The sequence below is a fragment of the Prionailurus bengalensis genome, chromosome B2 (assembly GCF_016509475.1).
Source record: "Prionailurus bengalensis isolate Pbe53 chromosome B2, Fcat_Pben_1.1_paternal_pri, whole genome shotgun sequence".
In the NCBI taxonomy this organism is placed as follows: domain Eukaryota; kingdom Metazoa; phylum Chordata; class Mammalia; order Carnivora; family Felidae; genus Prionailurus; species Prionailurus bengalensis.
Genome location: NC_057349.1, coordinates 97,434,998 through 97,455,031, shown reverse-complemented (window position 1 = coordinate 97,455,031; position 20,034 = coordinate 97,434,998). Strand labels below are relative to the sequence as shown.

General features: G+C 36.4%; 1 protein-coding gene across 1 annotated transcript in view; it reads left to right on the top strand.

The window, feature by feature from the left end:
- Nucleotides 1-19,510, top strand: part of SNX3 (sorting nexin 3) — a 50,393-nt gene extending 30,883 nt beyond the window's left edge. The window contains exons 2-4 of the mRNA XM_043592061.1: nt 7,868-7,963; nt 17,235-17,359; nt 18,754-19,510. Coding sequence (XP_043447996.1) covers nt 7,868-7,963; nt 17,235-17,359; nt 18,754-18,859 — 327 coding nt within the window. The 3' untranslated portion in view covers nt 18,860-19,510. The remainder of the gene's footprint in view (nt 1-7,867; nt 7,964-17,234; nt 17,360-18,753) is intronic.
- Nucleotides 19,511-20,034: the final 524 nt, after the last annotated feature.

Sequence of the window (20,034 nt, the reverse complement as noted above, 5' to 3'; positions counted from 1 at the left end):
CATACTTCCTCCAGATACTCAGGGTACAGTTTAACCTTTTCAGTTTTCCCATGATCTGTGCACTTTAGACTACTCTGCATGTAGTTCACACTGTTTTCACCATTCTCCACGGTCTTCCTATAGTATGGCTTACTCCGTGTGTTAAAAGAAAACTGGCCAAATCAATTGTCAATTCCTTTATTATTATAGGAATATTATTATAATATTATTATATAGTATATATATACTTTACATATTTAATATATATAATATGTATTATATTATATATAAAAATACCATTATGATAAAAATGGTATCATACTGTATATACTGTTCTGAAAGTTCTTTTATAAGATTTTATTTTTTTATGTAATCTCTGCCCCCAGCATGGGGGTTGAACTCCCGACACTGAGATCCAGAGTCGCATGCTCAAAAAAAAAAAAAAAAAAAAAAAAAAGTCGTATACTCTACTGACCGAGCCAGCCAGTCTCCCCTGTTCTGAAACTTATACTTAATATGTCTCAGGCAGGCTTTCCAATCAGTCTGGCTAAATTGTAGTTTGTAAAAGCTGTATAATATTTCATTTTATGTTTGTAACAGTTTTACTAGGTTTTGTTTGTTTTACTGTTACATGAACATGCTTAAGTAAATTTCTATATGCCAATATCTTTTTGTATATGTGGAAATATTTGTAGGATTAATTCCTAGTGGGATTGTTGGCTTAAAACATATATGCATTTAAAAGAGTGATAGATGTCACCAAAATGCCTTTCTTAAAGATTGTACAGTTTTTACTACCATCAGCAGATTTTTCAAGTGTCTCTGTCTCTCCCCATACCTCCACTAGGTATTAAAATGTAATACCTGGCTGTCTGATGAGTGAAAATGGGATCTTACTGTTTTAACTAGCATTTCTTGTGTGAGTGAAGTTGAACATTATTGCCATGAGTCTTTCTGTGTTCTGCCGGTTTTATTCATCTTTATCCTTCACTGTCTCTAAGTTCTTTACATTTTAATAAAGCTATCCTTTTGTTTTATGTTGCAAATATTTCTTACAGTTTGTTCTTGGTCTTTCCGCTTTGTTTTTGTTTATGGTGTACGTTATTTTTAACCACGTAGATTTAAACTTTTTAACCTCCCTATTATAGTATAAGCTTCATAAGGGCTGGGGCTCCATCTCAGTCATCTTTATATTCCCCACCTTACCTAGCACTAGTCCTATTATAGATGTTCCCAAACTGTAATTATAGCTTGAATCTTCCTAAACCTGTAGGGAAAATAATAATCATCCTAACCCTTCCCTGTTTAAAACACCAAACTGGAACATTTTATGAGTGTTAAATAAGTTGAAAGTGACCAATGAAGTGTTTGTAATTAACACTGGCTTAAAGAAAACACCTCACTTTTTCATTTTTATTTTGATCAAATTGAGTTGAAAAACAGTGTTGATCAAGAGGAAGTTAACAAGCAAACTTGCCACTCCAAATGTAATGTGTAAATATTAAGAATTACATGATGCAGGGAGCCTGGGTGGCTCAGTTGGGTGTCCGGCTCTTGATTTCAGTTTGGCTCATGATCCCAGAGTCATGGGATCGAGCCCCACGTTGGGCTCCACACCTAGCGTGGAGACTGCTTAAAATTCTCTTTCTCCCTCAGCCCCTCTTCCCTGCCCACTGTGTGCGCTCTCACTCTCTGAAAATAAAAAATTAAATTTAAAATTAAAATTCCCTTAAAAAAAACCAAATTGCATAATGTGACTTGATCAAAACTCTAAAGCAGTTCTCATATAAAGAGAAATCCTACCCAGCTGAGGAAACTAAATAAAAGAATTTAAAAATATATAATCTATCAAACTATTAGCTAATCATAGAAAGGAATGGACTTTTTCTCCATTCTCCCACTCCTCTTCTATTAAAGTGAATCAGATATAGTCATGATTGTGTCAAAAGTTCAAAAGGGAAAATGGAAGGTAAAATGAGCTGAATTGGCACTCTTCCCTCAACATTGTACCTGTAAGCTTGATATGTTGTTTCAGAGATTAACTTTATGGACTTCCGTACCCAGAAGTATGAAAATTCTTAGGGAACTCTTTCACAAGCTTGATCTTAACATATTGAATAAAGAGAGCAGCTAATCCCTTTTGTAAAGTAATTTGAGAGGAGGGAATTCAAAATGTAAAATCTCACCTGCAGAAAACACTCAATTCTATAAAAGCCTTTCTATCTTTAGACACTTACAAAGACTTAATATTTTAATGCGGAAGGGTGAGCTTGGTTAAAAAGCCAATGGGTGAAATTAGAGAGAAATAATCCAGTGCTTTCTTTCTGGGAATTATCATCCTGCTCCCCAGGGGACCTAATTTTATTCCCTGTGGGGAATGAGAATACCCTTCTGTATAGCAAGCCAACATCTCTAAATATAAGCTTGACTTTTAGTATAATAAGAGTCTTGTTAGGTGCAATTTTGCTCTTAGTCATTAATACAATGAACAAATGTTGTGGTTACCTGGGAAAGAAAATTCAAGTGCTTTTAAACCTCCTGTGAGATTTGGTTTCATGCTTGAAACCTATCCAGTGTTCTGCCCAATAGCATCTGTAGAGGATTCCAAGCTATAAGGTATACAACATAGAGAAGCTAATACACTTTGGAAAAAATTGAGAATACTACAAAATGGGTTTAAGGTCCTGAATAAAAAGCTTTTCTTTTGCTGAATGACAATAACTTATCAGTGGCATTAAGCTTAACAGATGATTGAAATTTTCTTTTTTAAGAGTGAGTTTTACATAATGGATGATGTCCCTATATACAATGTATTTCTTCTGGTGACACTTTATTCTTTTTAACTGTAAAACATTTTGCTGTTCTATAAGTGCAGAGACTGAATTAAAGACAAAATGTAATCTAAGAGTATATAGGGTTTTTTTGGTTTTTTTTTTTTTGAGACAGAGAAAGCACAGAAAGCACAAGTGGGGGAGGGGCAGAGAGAGAGAATCCCAAACAGGCTCCACACTGCCAGCAGGGATCCTGGAGCGGGGCTTGAACCCACAAACTGTGAGTTCATGAGCTGAACCAAAGTCAGATGCTTAACCAACTGAGTCAACCAGGTGCCCCCTAAGAGTGTATAGTCTTAAATAGCATATTCAGTATGGTATGGCATTAATTGTTTTAGATCATTTTTGTCCCTTATAAACGTTGTGATATTATATGCATTTTAAGTTCTATTCTTGATAATAAAGTCATGGTGACATACTGCTTCTGCTAATAGTCCTTAATCATAAGCCATTCTAAATTGGGTTTGGTAGTATATTTTCTCTCTTTATAGGATCAGTATAAGATAATAGAAATCTTTCTTGTTACTTTAAGTTTAGAGGTTGTCATAAGTGGTCCTTGCTATCTTGTAAAGAACAGTCTCCATTCCAATATAACCGCAAAGTACTGGGTATTATATTTTCAATTCTTAAACTTGCTGTCAGCCTGTAAAGCTGTGGATCTATGAACCTGATCTAATGTATGTAACTCATAATTTCACACTAGTAGTAAGAGTGCAGACATTGCACTCTTTCCCTACTAGTTTCTGGCATCCTTTTTGAAGACCATTAAGAATAATCTTTTAGGGGCGCCTGGGTGGCGCAGTCGGTTAAGCGTCCGACTTCAGCCAGGTCACGATCTCGCGGTCCGTGAGTTCGAGCCCCGCGTCAGGCTCTGGGCTGATGGCTCAGAGCCTGGAGCCTGTTTCTGATTCTGTGTCTCCCTCTCTCTCTGCCCCTCCCCCGTTCATGCTCTGTCTCTCTCTGTCCCAAAAATAAATAAACGTTAAAAAAAAAAAAAATTTAAAAAAAAAAAAAAAAAGAATAATCTTTTATTAGAGATCACAACTAACACTGCAGAAATACAAACAATAATAAGGGAATATTATGAGCAGTTATAAGACAATAAATTGGGCAATCTGGAAGAAATGGACAAATTCCTAGAAACATGTAAACTACCCACACTGAAACAGGAAGAAATAGAAAACTTGAACAGACCCATAACCAGTAAAGAAATCGAATTAGTAATCAAAAATCTCCCAAAACACAAGAGTCCAGGGCCAGATAGCTTTCCAGGGGAATTCTACCAAACATTTAAAGAAGACTTGACACCTATTCTATTGAAGCTGTTCCAAAAAATAGAAATGGAAGGAAAACTTCCAGTCTCATTCTATGGGGCCAGCATTACCTTGATTCCAAAACCAAAGACCCCACTGAAAAGGAGAACTATAGACCAACTTCCCTGATGAACATGAATGCAAAAATTCACAAGATACTAGCCAACCAGATCCAACAATACATTAAAAGAATTATTTACCATGATCAAGTGGGATTTATGCCTGGGATGCAGGGCTGGTTCAATATCGACAAATCAATCAATGTGATACATCACATTAATAAAAGAAAAGACAGTGGGGTGTCTGGTTGCTCAGTCAGTTAAGTGTCTGACTTCAGCTCAGGTCATGCATGATCTCACTGCTCACGATTTTGAGCCCTGCATTGGGCTCTGTGCTGACAGCTCAGAACCTGGAGCCTGGTTTGGATTCTGTGTCTGCCTCTCTGTCTCTTTCTCTCTGCCCCTCCCCTGCTTACGCTCTGTCTCTGTCTCTCAAAAATAAAAAAAAAAACATTAAAAAAATTAACAAAACAAAGGACAAGAACCATATGATCCTCTCAATAGATGTAGAGAAAGCATTTGACAAAATACAGAATCCTTTCTTGATAAAAGCCCTAAAGAAAGTAGGGATAGAAGGATCATACCTCAAGGCCATAAAAGCCATATACAAAAGACCCACTGTTAATGTCATCCTCAATGGGGAAAAACTGACAGCTTTCCCCCTAAGATCAGGAACGGGGCAGAGATGTCCACTCTTCACCACTGTTATTCAACATAGTACTGGAAGTCCAGCCTCAGCAATCAGATAACACAAATAAAAGTCCTCCATATCGGCAAGGAGGGTGTCAAACTTTCACTCTTTGTTGATGACATGATACTCTATATGGAAAACCCAAAAAATTTCACCAAAAACTGCTAGAACTGATCCATGAATTTAGCAAAGTCACAGGATATAAAATCAGTGCACAGAAATCAGTTGCATTTCTATATGCCAATAATGAAGCAGCAGAAAGAGAAATCAAGGAATCGATCCCATTTACAGTTGCACCAAAAATCATAAAATACCTAGGAATAAACCTAATCAAAGAGGTGAAAAATCTATACACTGGAAACTACAGAAAGCTTATGAAAAAAATGAAGACATAAAAAAATGGAAAAATATTCCATGTTCATGGACTGGAGGAACAAATACTGTTCAAGTGTCAGTGCTACCCAAAGCAATCTACATATTCAGAACGATCCCTATCAAAATAACACCAGCATTCTTCACAGAGCTAGAACAAACAATCCTAAAATTTGTATGGAACCAGAAAAGACCTCAAATAATCAAAGCAATACCGAGAAAGAAAACCAAAGCTGGAGGCTTCATAATTCTGGACTTGAAGCTGTATTACAAAACTGCGATCCTCAAGACATTATGGTACTTGCACAAAAACAGACCCTTAGATCAGTGGGACAGAATAGAGAGCCCAGAAATGGACCTGCAAACGTATGGCCAATGAATTTTTGACAAAGCAGGAAAGAATATCCAATGGAATAAAGAGTCTCTTTAGCAAATGGTGTTGGGGAAAGTGAACAGCGACATGCAGAAGAATGAATCTGGACCACTTTCTTACAGCATACACAAAAATAAATTCAAAATGGATGAAAGACTTAAACGTAAGACAGGAAGTCATCAAAATCCTGGAGGAGAAAGCAGGCAAATACCTCTGACCTCAGCCACAGCAACTTCTTACTCAACATGTCTCCAGAGGCAAGGGAAAAAAACAAAGCAAAAATGAACTGTTGGGACCTCGTCAAGATACAAACTTCTGCATGGCAAAGGAAACAATCAGCAAAACTAAAAGGCAACCTACAGAATGGGAGAAAATATTTGCAAATGACATATCACATTAAGGGTTAGTATCCAAAATCTGTAAAAAAAACTTATCAAACTCAAACCCAAAATCCAATCCAGTGAAAAATGGGCAGAAGACATGAATAGACACTTTCCCAAAGAAGACATCCAGATGGCTAACAGACACATGAAAAAAATGGTCAACATCGTTCGTCATCAGGGAAATACAAATGAAAACCACAATGAGAGACCACTTCACACCTGACAGAATGGCTAACATTAACTCAGGCAACAACAGATATTGGCAAAGATGTGGAAAAAGAGGAACATTTTTGCACTGTTGGTGGGAATGCAAACTGGTGCAGTCACTCTGGAAAACAGTATGGAGGTTCCTCAAAAAATTAGAACTACCCTATGACCCAGCAATTGCAATACTAGGTATTTATCCAAAGGATACAGGTATGTTGTTTTCAAGGGGCACATGCACCCCAATGTTTATATCAGTGCTATCGATAACGGCCAATGTATGGAAAGAGCCCAAATATCCATCAATAGATGAATAGATAAAGAAGATGTGGTATATATAAACACAATGGAGTATTACTTGGCCATCAAAAAGAATGACGTCTTGAGGCACCTAGTAGCTCAGTTGGCTAAGCATCCAACTTCAGTTCACGTCAGGATCTCACGGTTCATGGGTTTGGGCCCCACATTGGGCTCTGCACTGACAACTTGGAACCTGGAGCCTGCTTCAGATTCTGTCTCTTTCTTTATCAGAAATAAACATTAAAAAAAAATTAGTCTTTCCATTTGCAATAACATGGATGGAACTAGAGTGTATTATGTTAAGTGAAATTAGAGAAAGACAAATATATGACTTCACTCATGTAGAATTTAAGACACAAAACAGATGAACATAAGGGAAGGGAAGCAAAAATAATATAAAAACAGGGAGGGGGATAAAACGTAAGAGACTCTTAAATATAGAGAATAAACAGAAGGTTGCTGGAGGGATTATGGGTGGAGGGATGGGCTAAATGGGCAAGGAGTATTAAGGAGGATACTTGTTGGGATGATAACTGGGTGTTACATGTAGGGGATGAATCACTGGATTCTACTCCTGAAATCATTATTGCACTATATGCTAACTGGGATGTAAATTTATATATATATGTATATGTATGTATGTATATGTAAATTCATATATATAATTATATATATAATAAAGAATAATCCTTTATTTCTTTTATTGTGAAGCATCTAATCTAGTCATAATAACAAAATATTTTTTATTCCATTTCAAAGTAGTTAAGGTCTCTTTCCCCTGTGAGCATTGTATAGTAAGGTACTATCTAAACCAGCTCACAGCAGTCAGAGCTAGCTTTATTCTCACTCCTGTTCAGTTGACATTTGTACAGCTCACTGAAATAGAAAAAAAAAAATGGACTATATTTATGTAGCTGACCTCAGGCAGAATGATATCCTAAAGCATATGTACAGACATGCATTTTAAAGGTTGTACTCTAGGGGTGCCAGGGTGGCTTAGTTGGTTTGAGTGTCCCACTCTTGATTTCAGCTCAAGTCATGATTCCAGGGTCGTGGGATCAAGCCCCATATCGGGCTCCGTGCTGAGTGCTTGGAACCTGCTTGAGATTCTCTTTCCCTCTCTCTAAAAATTAAAAATAAATAAATTGTACTGTAGTGTAAATGATACACGTTTTTAACATTTAGTGAAGTTTTATTTTGTTAGAGGTAAAAATGTCATCTTGATAACTTCATGATTTTCTTACCTTAAGATAACCAGGCTTGCCATATTATCAATTTGACAAACAGATCCCCCAGCCTCCTTATTTTGAAGTCCCTGTCCCATGCTTCAACTTAGGAATGATTTTTTTTTTTAAATTTCAGACAAATCTGCCTATTTTCAAGCTGAAGGAATCTACTGTTAGAAGAAGATACAGTGACTTTGAGTGGCTGCGAAGTGAATTAGAAAGAGAGAGCAAGGTAAGAATTATTTGTAATAGGACTTTAAAGCAAAACACTCTGACTTTTAATGTTTAAGAACCTTTCAGAAAAGTTACCTAGAATGAAGGAGGTAAAAGCATATATGATTTCTTCATTTCAAGGAGTTCGATTTTATCTTACGGGAGATAGAGGAAGTCTAATTTTTGCTCAGAACTCTTTCTTGTTTACTTAAAGGCCCAGTTGAGGTCTTTACTAAGTCATAGTTGAGTAACACTTACTTCTTAGAGCTTTTTTGCTATTACTTCCTTCCTTTCCCTCATCTTCCTATTCAGTCTTGCCCTCCCACACACTCCTTGCCAAGTTTGTCTTCCTTAATACATCTCATGTATCAGTGTATTTCCAGGGTTTTTTTACTGACTCATAATAAATATTTTATTTCATCATCACACATGTATATATAACAAAAATTTTCAAAAACCAGTATTTACCTTACTCTGTGATATGTCCTTTCTTCAGCTTAGCTTTTTAAATGACGGTCATGGTCTCATAGGTTGCTACATGCGGTTTTTTTTCAAGTTTATTTATTTATTTATTTTGAGAGAGAGCAGGGGAGGGACAGAAAGAGAGGGAGAGAGAGAGAATCCTAAACAGGCTCTGCACTGTCACCGATGCAGGGCTCAAACTTATGAACTGTCAAATCATGACCTGAACTGAAATCAAGAGTCAGACGCTTAACTGACTGAGCCACTCAGGCGCCCAACTACATGCAATTTTAAAACTGTTATATACCTTGGTAAGAATCATCTCCTCTTAAAAGAAAATTTGGTGACTTTGGCTGCAAGAAAAATCAGCAAGGCAAGGTCTCCTACTAGTCCCTTATTTCAGCCCTATGTCAGAAGAACATCAACAACGTAGAGTTCTGGAAGGGCATGGTGTGCTCAGAATGATGAAAAGTTACTTTGTGACTAGAGTGTAATAGGGAACAAGTTGATATGGTAGGAGCCCTGAAGTAGGATCGCTTCTACTCATTTCTCAAGTGTGATAAGTTGAAGCGGAAGGAAAACTTCCTTAATCAGACCTGTGGCTGGATAGAGAACAATATACACAAATCATAGCATTCCATCAAAATTTAAAGGAAAAACAACTTTACTCAACAGACTATCAAAGTATAGGGGCACCTGGGTGGCTCGGTCGGTTGTCTGACTCTTAATTTTCGCTCAGGTCATGATCTCACAATTCATGGCTTTGAGCCCTGCATGGGGGCTCTGCGCTGACAGTGCAGAGCCTGCTTGGAATTCTCTCTCTCCACCTCCCGTGCTCATTCTTGCTCTCTCTCTTTCAAAATAAATAAATAAAATTTTTTTTAAAAAAGACTATCAAAGTATAAAATGTTTATGAGTAAAAAAGAAATGTAAGACCATGTAAAGAAAATTTCAAAACTTAGAAATACTACATTCTTGTTTTGGAATATTCACTTTTTTTTTAACTTGTTTTATTTTTTATTTTTTTAACTTTACATCCAAATTAGCATATAGTGCAACAATGATTTCAGGAGTAGATTCCTTAGTGCCCCTTACCCATTTAGCCCATCCCCCCTCCCGTAACTCTCAGTTTGTTCTCCGTATTTATGAGTCTCTTCTGTTTTGTCCCCCTCCCTGTTTTTATATTATTTTTGTTTCCCTTTCCTTATGTTCATCTGTTTTGTATTTTAAAGTCCTCATATGAGTGAAGTCATATGATTTTTGTCTTTCTCTGACTAATTTCACTTAGCATAATACCCTCCTGTTCCATCCACGTAAGTTGCAAATGGCAAGATTTCATTCTTTTTGATTGCTGAGTAATACTCCATTGTATATACATACCACATCTTCTTTATCCATTCATCCATCGATGGACATTTGGGCTCTTTCCATACTTTGGCTATTGTTGATAGTGCTGCTATAAACATGGGGGTGCATGTGTCCCTTCGAAACAGCACACCTGTATCCCTTGGATAAATGCCTAGTAGTGCAATTGCTGGGTTGTAGGGTAGTTCTATTTTTAGTTTTTTGAGGAACCTCCATCCTGTTTTCCAGAGTGGCTGCACCAGCTTGCATTTCCATGGAATATTCACTTTTTTTAAACTTGTTTTATTTTTACTCTGTAAACATTTGAGAGCTAATTCTTTATGTTCTATGAGTTATAGATAGAGCTGTGAATAAATTAAGTTCCCACTTCTATGATGTTTACATTCAATTGGGAAAGTTGGGGTTGTGGTGAAGGAAAAGCAGAAAAAAAAATATATAGTATGTCTGATAGGAATATGTTCTAAAAAAACCAAAAACTATAGGAAGCAAGGAATTCCAGGAGAGTACTCTTTTATAGAGTAGTCAAAAGAAGCCCTCACTTAGGGGTGACATTTTAGCAGTAAACCTGATCAAAGTAAAGCATTACCTCCTAACTTACTTATGAATTCATAAAATTCTAACAGAAATCTTAATGTTTTTTTTAATGAACTTGCAGATTTATATCTGAGCTTTACAATCCAAGAAAGCTCAAGAAGAGTCAGAAATTATTTTCAGCATGTACTAATAAGCATATGCAGACATCAGAGTTTATCTTAAGCTATAGTAATTAAAATAGTTTGCTATTGCTTTAGGAATAGGCAAATAGATTAGTTGAATGTAGTAGAACTTAGAATGAATGTATAGATCTTAGCAGCTGACTTGCGTGTTTATTAGAAATTTAGTTCAGAACAAAAATAACATTGTCATTCAGTAGGGAAAAGAATTTATATTCAGTAAATGGAGTTGAAACATTTGGCTATCTAGGAATAAAAATTTATAACTGTGTATAAATTACATGGTTTTAAGCTCTAAATGTACAAACCAAGTTAGAAAAGTTATGGGTAACAAAGAAGAAATGTTTTATGACCATAGGGAAGAAGTGTCCTTTTTCCCCAGCTTTAAAATTGAGATATAATTGAGGTGCCTGGTGGCTCAGTCGGTTAAGCATCTGACTTGAGCTCAGGTCATGGTCTCACATCACAGTTCATGAATTCAAGCCCCACGCTGGGCTCTGTGCTGACAGCTCGGAGCTTGGAGCCTGGTTTGGATTCTGTGTGTCTCTCTCTCTCTGCCCCTCCCCTGCTCGCACCCTCTCTCTATCTCTCTCTCTCTCAAAAGTAAACACTAAAAAAAAAATTTTTTTAAATAATAAAATTAGGATATAATTGACAGATAACATTATGTAAGTTTAAGGCATACAGTATAATGATTTGTTATATGTATATATTGTGAAATGATGAACTCAATAAGCTTAGTTACTATACCGTCACTTCACATAGTTACTTTTTTTTTCGTGGTGGTGGTGGTAAGAACATTTCAGATATGCTTCTCTTGGCAATTTTTAAATATATGATACATTATTGTTAACTATACTCCCCATGCTCTACTTTAGATCCCCAGAACTTGCTCATCCTATAACTGGAAGTTTGTACCTTTTGACCAGCATGTTACCATTTCTCCCACCTGCCAATCCCTGGCAACCACTAGTCTCTGCTACTGTCTGTTGCTATGAGTTTGATTTATTTTAGATTCCACCTATAAGTGAGATCATACAGTATTTGTCTTTCTCTGACTTAAGGGAAGAAGTGTCTTGATGGGCTTTGGGCTTTGCTTAACATAGTGCATGGCATGTTGGAGTGTTTAATAAACATTTGGTGAATGTATATAGCACTTTTTGAAAAAATAACAGCTTTATTGACATATAATTCACATGCCATACAATTCACCCATTTAAAGTGTAAAATTCAGGGGCCCCTGGGTGGCTCAGTTGGTTAAGAATCTGAATCTTGATTTCAGCTTAGGTCTTGATCTCATTGTTTGTGAGATTGAGCCCTAAGTCGGGCTCTGTGCTGACAGCACGGAGCCTGCTTGGGATTTCCTCTCTCCTCTCTCTCTGTGCCTCCCCCTGCTCACACACACATTCTCTCTCTCAAAATAAATAAATAAAAATAAACTTTGAAGAGTAAAATTCAGTGGTTCTTGATATATTCATAAAGTTGTGCAACAATCACTAGTCAGTTTTAGAACATCTTAATTAGTCCATAAAAGAAATCCCATACCTGTTAGTAGTCGCTACCAATTTCTCCCCCAGCCCCTCCTCACCCAACCCTATACAGCCATTAATCTACTTTCTCTATGGATTTGCTTGTTCTGGACATTTCATATAAATAGCATAGAATATTTAGCCTTCTGTGTCTGGCTTCTTTCACTGAGTGTGTTTTCAACATTAAACACTACTTCTTTTTTTCTTTTTTTTTTAATTTTTTTCTTAATGTTTTTATTTATTTTTGAGACAGAGAGAGACAGAGCATGAGCAGGGGAGGGGCAGAGAGAGAGAGGGAGACACAAAATCCGAAGCAGGCTCCAGGCTCTGAGCCCTCAGCACAGAGCCCGATGCGGGGCTCGAACTCACAGACTGTGAGATCATGACCTGAGCCAAAGTCGGACGCTCAACTGACTGATCCACCCAGGGGCCCCACTAGTTCTTTTTTTCTTAACTCATTTCTTTTCATTGCCCAATAATAATATTCTGTTGTGTGGATATAACACATTTATTAATCAGTTTGCAGACATTCGGTTGTTTCTACTTTTTGACTATTATAGATAATGCTGCTGTGAACATTTGTTTACAGGTTTTTGTTTGGACATATATTTTCATTTATCTTGAGTATATACCTAGAAGTGGATTTACTGGGTCCTGTGACAACTCTCTTTAATTTTGAGGAACTCCCAGACTGTTTACCAAAGCAGCTGCACCATTTTACATTCCCACCAACAATGTGCGAGAGTTCCCGTGTACTCCACATCCTCACCAACACATAACTATTATGTCTTCTTTATTATAGCTGTCCTAGTATATGTGAAGTTGGAATATCATTATGGTTTGAATTTTCATTTTCCCAGTGGCTGATGATGTTGATCATCTTTCCATGTATTTATCAGATATATATATTTATTTATTTATATTTATTATCAGTTATATATATATTTTTTCAGATCCTTTGCCCATTTAATCGAGTGTTTTGTCTTTATTATTGAGTTGTACTTAGAATATACAAAAAACTTTTAAAAGTCTCTTACAAGATAGTTGATTTGCCAAAATCTCTTTATCTGTGAATTGTTTCCACTTATTACTGTCCTTTGAAGCACAATACTTCAGTTTTAACAATAGACCAGTTAAATCTCTGAGGGATTTAACCTATGTGAAAGTTGTATTTTAAATATTATAGTATTGCTAAGAACAATTAATCAAGTTATTTTAAGTACCTTTTTTTTTTAATTTTTAAATTTTTTTTTAGTTTTTATTTTTGAGAGAGGGAGACAGAGTGTGAGTGGGGGAGGAGCAGGGAGAGATGGAGACACAGAATCCAAAGCAGGCTCCAGGCTCTGAGCTGTCAGCACAGAGCCCAACACGGGGCTTAAACTTACGAACTGTGAGACCATGGCCCAAGCCGAAGTCGGATGCTTAACTGAGTGAGCCACCCAGAAGCCCCTGTTTATAAGTATTTTTAATTAAATAAGATCTGTTATATGAGGCTAGGAAGTAGATGATATTTATTGTGTTTACTGGTCATTTATAGTGATATCTTTTTAGCTTTTATTTTAGTATGCTTTCACTATATTATGCTGGCCAAGTATTTTCCTGTCTACTTCTAACCCCACATGTACACACGTATCTTTGGATTAATGATGATTAGATTGGTATAAGAATTCTATCAGACTTCAAGCTGTATTACAAATCTGTAATCATTAAGACAATATGGTACTGGCACAAAAACAGACACTCAAATCAATGGGACAGAATAGAGAACCCAGAAATGAACCCACAAATATATGGCCAACTAATCTTTGACAGAGCAGGAAAGAATATCCAGTGAAATAAAGACAGTCTCTTCAGCAAATGGTTTTGGGAAAACTGGACTGTGACATGCAGAAAAATGAACCTGGACCACTTTCTTACACCATACATAAAAATAAACTCAAAATGGTTGAAAGACCTAAATGTAAGACAGGAAGCCATCAAAATCCTCAAGGAGAAAGCAGGCAAAAACTTTTTTGACCTTGGCAGCAACAGCTTCTTACTCAACATGTCTCTGAAGGCAAGGGAGACCAAAGCAAAAATGAACTACTGGGACCTCATCAAAATAAAAAGCTTCTGCACAGCAAAGGAAATAATCAGCAAAACTAAAAGGCAACTGATGGAATGGGAGAAGTATCAGATAAAGGGTTAGTATCCAAAATCTGTAGAGAATGTATCAAACTCAACACCCAAAAAACAGATAAGCTAGTGAAGAAATGGGCAAAAGACATGAATAGACACCTCTCCCAAGAAGACATCCAGATGGCCGACACATGAAAAAATGCTCAACATCACTCATCATCAGGGAAATACAAATCAAAACCACAATGAGATACCACCTCACACCTGTCAGAATGGCTAACATTAACAACTCAGGCAACAACAGATGTTGGCAAGGATGTGGAGAAAAAGGATCTCTTTTGCACTGCTGGTGGGAATGCAAACTGGTGCAGCCACTCTGGAAAACAGGATGGAGGTTCCTCAAAAAATTAAAAATAGAACTACCCTATGACCCAGCAATGGCACTACTAGGTATTTATCCAAGGGATACAGGTATGCTGTTTTGAAGGGGCACATGCACCCCAATGTTTATAGCAGCACTACTGACAATAGACAAGGTATGGGAAGAGCCCAAATGTCCATCAATGGATGAATGGATAAAGAAGTGGTATATATACAATGGAGTATTACTCGGCAATCAAAAAGAATGAAATCTTGCCATTTGCAACTACATGGATGGAACTAGAGGGTATTGTGCTAAGCGAAATTAGAGGAAGACAAATATCATATGACTTTACTCATATGAGGACTTTAAGAACATAAGGGAAGGGAAACAAAAATAATAAAAAACAGGGAGGGGGACAAAACATAAGAGACTCTTAAATATAGAGCATTGCTGGAGGGGATGGGGGGGTGGGCTAAATGGGTAAGGGGCATTAAGGAATCTACTCCTGAAATCATTGTTGCACCATATGCTGACTTGGATATAATTTTAAAAAGTAAATAAATTATTAATGAAAAATTAAAAAATAAAAAAATTCTAACTAGATCTTTCCAGACTTGTTCAGCAAAACTAATTTGATGTTGAAGAGGATCTTTGGACTCTTAGCTGGAAAAGCCACTCAAGATTTTTGTAGATCATTAAATCCTGTTACCTACAACCTCACCATCCATTTCAGTGACTGTTTTGAATATTATGTTAGGAAGAATATATCTCTGCAGATAATACATACTGATCTTAAATTTCATGCTGAATTATGTCCTGAATTAATGGTAGTCATTTGTTTAGTGCATTGGTTCTAGATTCTTTTTTTTAATAGTAGTGTCATAGATACAGATGTTTTCCCCTGTCCTTCAGAAAAGCCATTGTGCTGGAGCTCTGTTAATGGTCATGATGTGTTTCTCAGTTGTAAGGTCTCTGCAGGTTTTAACACTCTACTTCACAAATATCAATGTAGGGAGAGAGATTCAAGAATACTGAGGCAGAGTTACAGAGACAAATCTCTAGATGTGTTAATCATTGGTCCTGGAGAGAAGACTACATTTAGGAAGGAATCATGAATTTTATGTTGGGTATTTGGTTTTGTGTTTCTTTTTTGCTGTCATTTTGTTCTTTGCTATTCTTTATGAAGTTGTGTTGCTCTTTCCCTTTTTTTACCCAGCTGGGTTATTGTCTTAGGATAGAAACTGCATCAGGGGTTTAAAATTTTTCCTCTTTTAGGGTATGTACAATTACTTCTGTTTACTATTTATATTTCTTCTTGTTTGATTTGTCACTTATACCTTCTCTCTGTTTTGGTGTAAGATATGGATCCCGCTAAGTGGTTAGTCATTTAACAGATATTTGAGTGTCTGTTGTGTTGTGTGCCCAACTTTTCTTTAAATAACCATAGGAAGCCTGAGACAGGATCCTTGATTTGAAGGCATTAGTAGGATAAGTTGGTTTTCCACCAGTGCCTGTTTTATCCCCCAGGAGACATTTGACAGGGTCTGGAGACTGTTTTTATTGTCACTACTGGGTGCTACCCAGTCTAGTGGGTAGAGGCCTGGGATGCTGTTAAACATTCTGCAGTGCACCAAGAAACTCCTTCCCCTACTCTCCCCCCTCTACAAAGAATAATGTGACTCAAAATGTTAATAGTGCCATGGGCGAGAAACCCTAACTAACCTGTGAAGTAAGTAGCTAGGTGCTATTTAACTCAAATATTTGAGCTCTAGATAATTCCTAGAAGAGATCAGTATAAGTTGACCCTAGAGGATAGTTAGACTTTGAAGGGGAAAAATAGGATATTGCTATGTAGGAAGAAAGAAATGACAGGTCTTTGGGGAAAGATGGAGTAGTAGACTTGGGAGAATGTTGACATGTTTCTTAACATAGAAAAAGGAAGTGTGGGGCACCTGAGCAGCTTAGTCGGTTAAGCATCCAACTCTTGATTTCAGCTCAGGTAATGATCTCATGCTTCAGGAGATGGAGCCCTGCGTCAGGCTCTTTGCTGACAGTGTGGAGCCTGCTTGGGATTCTCTCTCTCTCCCCTCTCTTTCTCTCTGTCCCTCCCCCTACTTGCATGTGTGCTGTCTCTCTCTCTCGAGTAAACATTAAAAAAAAAAAAAAATGGAAGCATGGTGACAGAATTGTTGACTTTTTTATCATCACCTCAAACACAAGTAGGAAAGACTGTATGAAGATGGTATGAGGTGGAGGAAATAGACCACAGAATTCTTATCTGCCCATGCTGGAGAGAATGTTGTTAATATTTTATTTCTTCATTAATTGAAAGTTGATTTTGATCTCTGTAGTTTTTCATTGTAATAAAGCATGGTCTTCCCTGAGTGGCATCAAAACTGGAGGCATCGTAGGCTTCATTTCAGCATTGCTTGAATGCTCTTTTTGTATACTTATGCTTCAATAAGTTCAGGAAAACCTTAAGCTATGGGCCATGCCATTAAGGAGCATTGATCTAATGGGCTATTTATTCTGTCTACCTTTGGTTATCTTGCCTCCAAAACATTGACTGTTTTTTAGTGTGGTTTTTTTTTTCAATGTGTTCTTTACTGATTTTTTTATTTAAACTAGTTGAACAGTGGAATAGCTGTCACAGTGAACATATACTTTGTCTTCATGTTGTGCTCTATAATTTTTCACAACCCAGTCAGCATCTTCAAGAACTTTCCTATGTTTTTTTAGGTTGTAGTTCCCCCGCTCCCTGGAAAAGCATTTTTGCGTCAGCTTCCTTTCAGAGGAGATGATGGAATATTTGATGATAATTTTATTGAAGAAAGGAAGCAAGGGCTGGAGCAGTTTATAAACAAGTAAGTACTTTCTGTCCCTCAAGAGGTGTAAGAGCGAATAGTGTTCTGAGACAACTTTAAGCAAATACTCAAAATTTAGATATTAAGCTAAACTGTAGTATTGCTTTTCTTTTTTGGCCATTTCCTAACTAACATTTTGTATCATTTAAATAAAGTAAAAGTATATAACAAGTTGAATATCATGTGATAAATATTAACACACTTGAGTGATTAAAATGAGTATCTTTGTGTTGACCTAAGTTTTGTATTTGTTTTTCTTGGTTAATTTATGCAAATTACATTTAAAATTGCAGCATTTAAAAAATAGTTTTACTTATGATTCTTTCTCATTTAAGGTATGTTCTAGCATGAACAATAAAACTTGCGGTACACTTGCAATCATTTTGTTTGATTGCAAATGGAGGTATTATCAGCATGTCTTGTGTAAAGGTGCACATTCAAAATTTTCACAGCAAAATGTTTCTTTCCAAAATGTAAGAAGACTTTCAATTGTTTATCTTTTACTTTAGGAACTCTTAAACCAAAATTTCTAGCTTTTAATTTTATTCTTAATTTGAAATATAGCCATTTTTAAAAGCCAAAGTAACAGAGCTAATGTCAGGAAGGGGCTTGCTATAAATTGTGCATTGGCCTTAAATTTGACCAAATGAAGTCAAATGCTGAAGAATATAGTTGTACGAGGTTACATACTAACCAACAACTTCAATTTTTAGTAATTTGAAGATCTGTGAGTGGTAAACAGGAGGGAAAGTTGTACAAAGCCTTTAACTTTTAGTTTAGCACATAGCCTTCATTGTCTTTTATGAACACGCTTTCCTTTTGGAGAAGGTAGTGTTAGCTGAGGTACTTTTGAATTCAGAAATAGAAGTCTGGTTACCCATTTTGATCTTGTGTTTAGTCTGCAATGGGAACCTTTAAAGCAGGCCAAAAAAAGGAAAAAGAAGAAAAACCTGGACACACTTGTGCCTCTTTCTTAGTGTTTTGGGCTTTTATTGAACTTCAGTGTATTTTTTTTTTTCAATTCAGTATATTTCTAATTTTGATCCTATATCTTTTCTTTCTTTAAAATGGGTTCTTAGAATTAATGACATGTTTCACTTTTAACATTAAAATTCATTTAGGTTTTTTGTGAATGTACAAACTGCTATATAAAGAAGTTTACTGGTACATGTGCCAGAAGCAGTGCAAATACAGTGATTAAATGTTTTCTAAATGACCCTTGTGAACCAAAGGAAATTTCCCATTAGTTGATAGAGCATAGCCTAATGGGCAGTCCAGAATAACACTTATTATTGCTAAATCATACATGCTTTTTAACTATAGAATATGTGTGTGTGACTCCTGACCCCACTTTTATAAAGTATTGGGACTAAATTTGTAATTTTTATTCCTAGGGTCGCTGGTCATCCTCTGGCACAGAATGAACGTTGTCTTCACATGTTTTTACAGGACGAAATTATAGATAAAAGCTATACTCCATCTAAAATAAGACATGCCTGAAATTTGGTGAGAAGGGGCAAAAAAAAAAAAAACCCTCCTGTGACTATTAATGATTCGTATGCACCAGTGAAGAAGTTCTATCTAACTTTTAGCATGCTGCACAGAAACTGGTATAACATGCCTTCAGTATACTAACATTCATATGCTCAGTTTTGTTTTGTTTTGGCAGTTGACAAGAAGTTAATTTGCTTTAGTGAAAATCCCTTGTTCCAGCCTTTCTCGCTCTTCCTTGCTTTTTTAATGTGGTACACGCTATAACCCCACAAACCTGTTACTCCAGTATGATCTGCAGTGTCCTAACTAAAGTTACTGACTTGGTCTTATCTGCACAGTTTTTGCGTCCTGTTTGCTTCTTGAATCTGATTAACTAGAATATTTCTCTTACCCCTTTTTAATATGTGATGTCACTTGTCCTAATTTATGTGTAGAAGCACTACACCATTGGTTTCCAGTCCCCTACGTGTGAGATACACACTTGTGTGCAGAAAGTATCTCCCTTCAGGCTTGTAATACCCTTCACATGGAAGATCAATGAGGGAAATCTTTATATTCTGTATAAAAACAAAATCCAATTTATATACTAAAATCATTTGTCTAAAAATTTAAGTTGTTTTCAAATAAAAATAAAAATGCATTTCTGATATGCACTGATTGTGTTGTCTCCAGCTTCTTTTTTTCCCCCTTTACGGCTGTCCTACTTAACTCACTTGTTGAGAGGGATTATTTACTAATTATATACTTCTCATTCCTGTAACTCCATTCCTCTTAAACAGGGGTGATATCAAATATGCTACCACCCTTTGAATTGGGGTATTTTCTTTTATACAACAAAAAAAGTGATGTACTAAAAGAAGCATTCCTTAAAGCTTACTGAGTTGTTATGAAGCACTTTGTGTATTTGAAAAATGCTTTGTAATCTCAAGTCATTCTTAAAAGGCCTTTTAAGATAAGTCAACACTGTGCCTCCTGTTTTTCAGAGGAATTTTTTTCCTAGTTCATCTAAGTGACTTGTTTAAACAAACCTAGCAAGGGTATAATAACATTTTTCTTGATCAGCAGATTCACGCTTTCTCTTTAATTTGGCTTGGGATGGTGGCACACTTTATCTTCTTTAACCAAGGGAGAAGGGCACAGCGTTCTAGCCTGACTTGTATAAGTGATAAGAAACCAGAAAA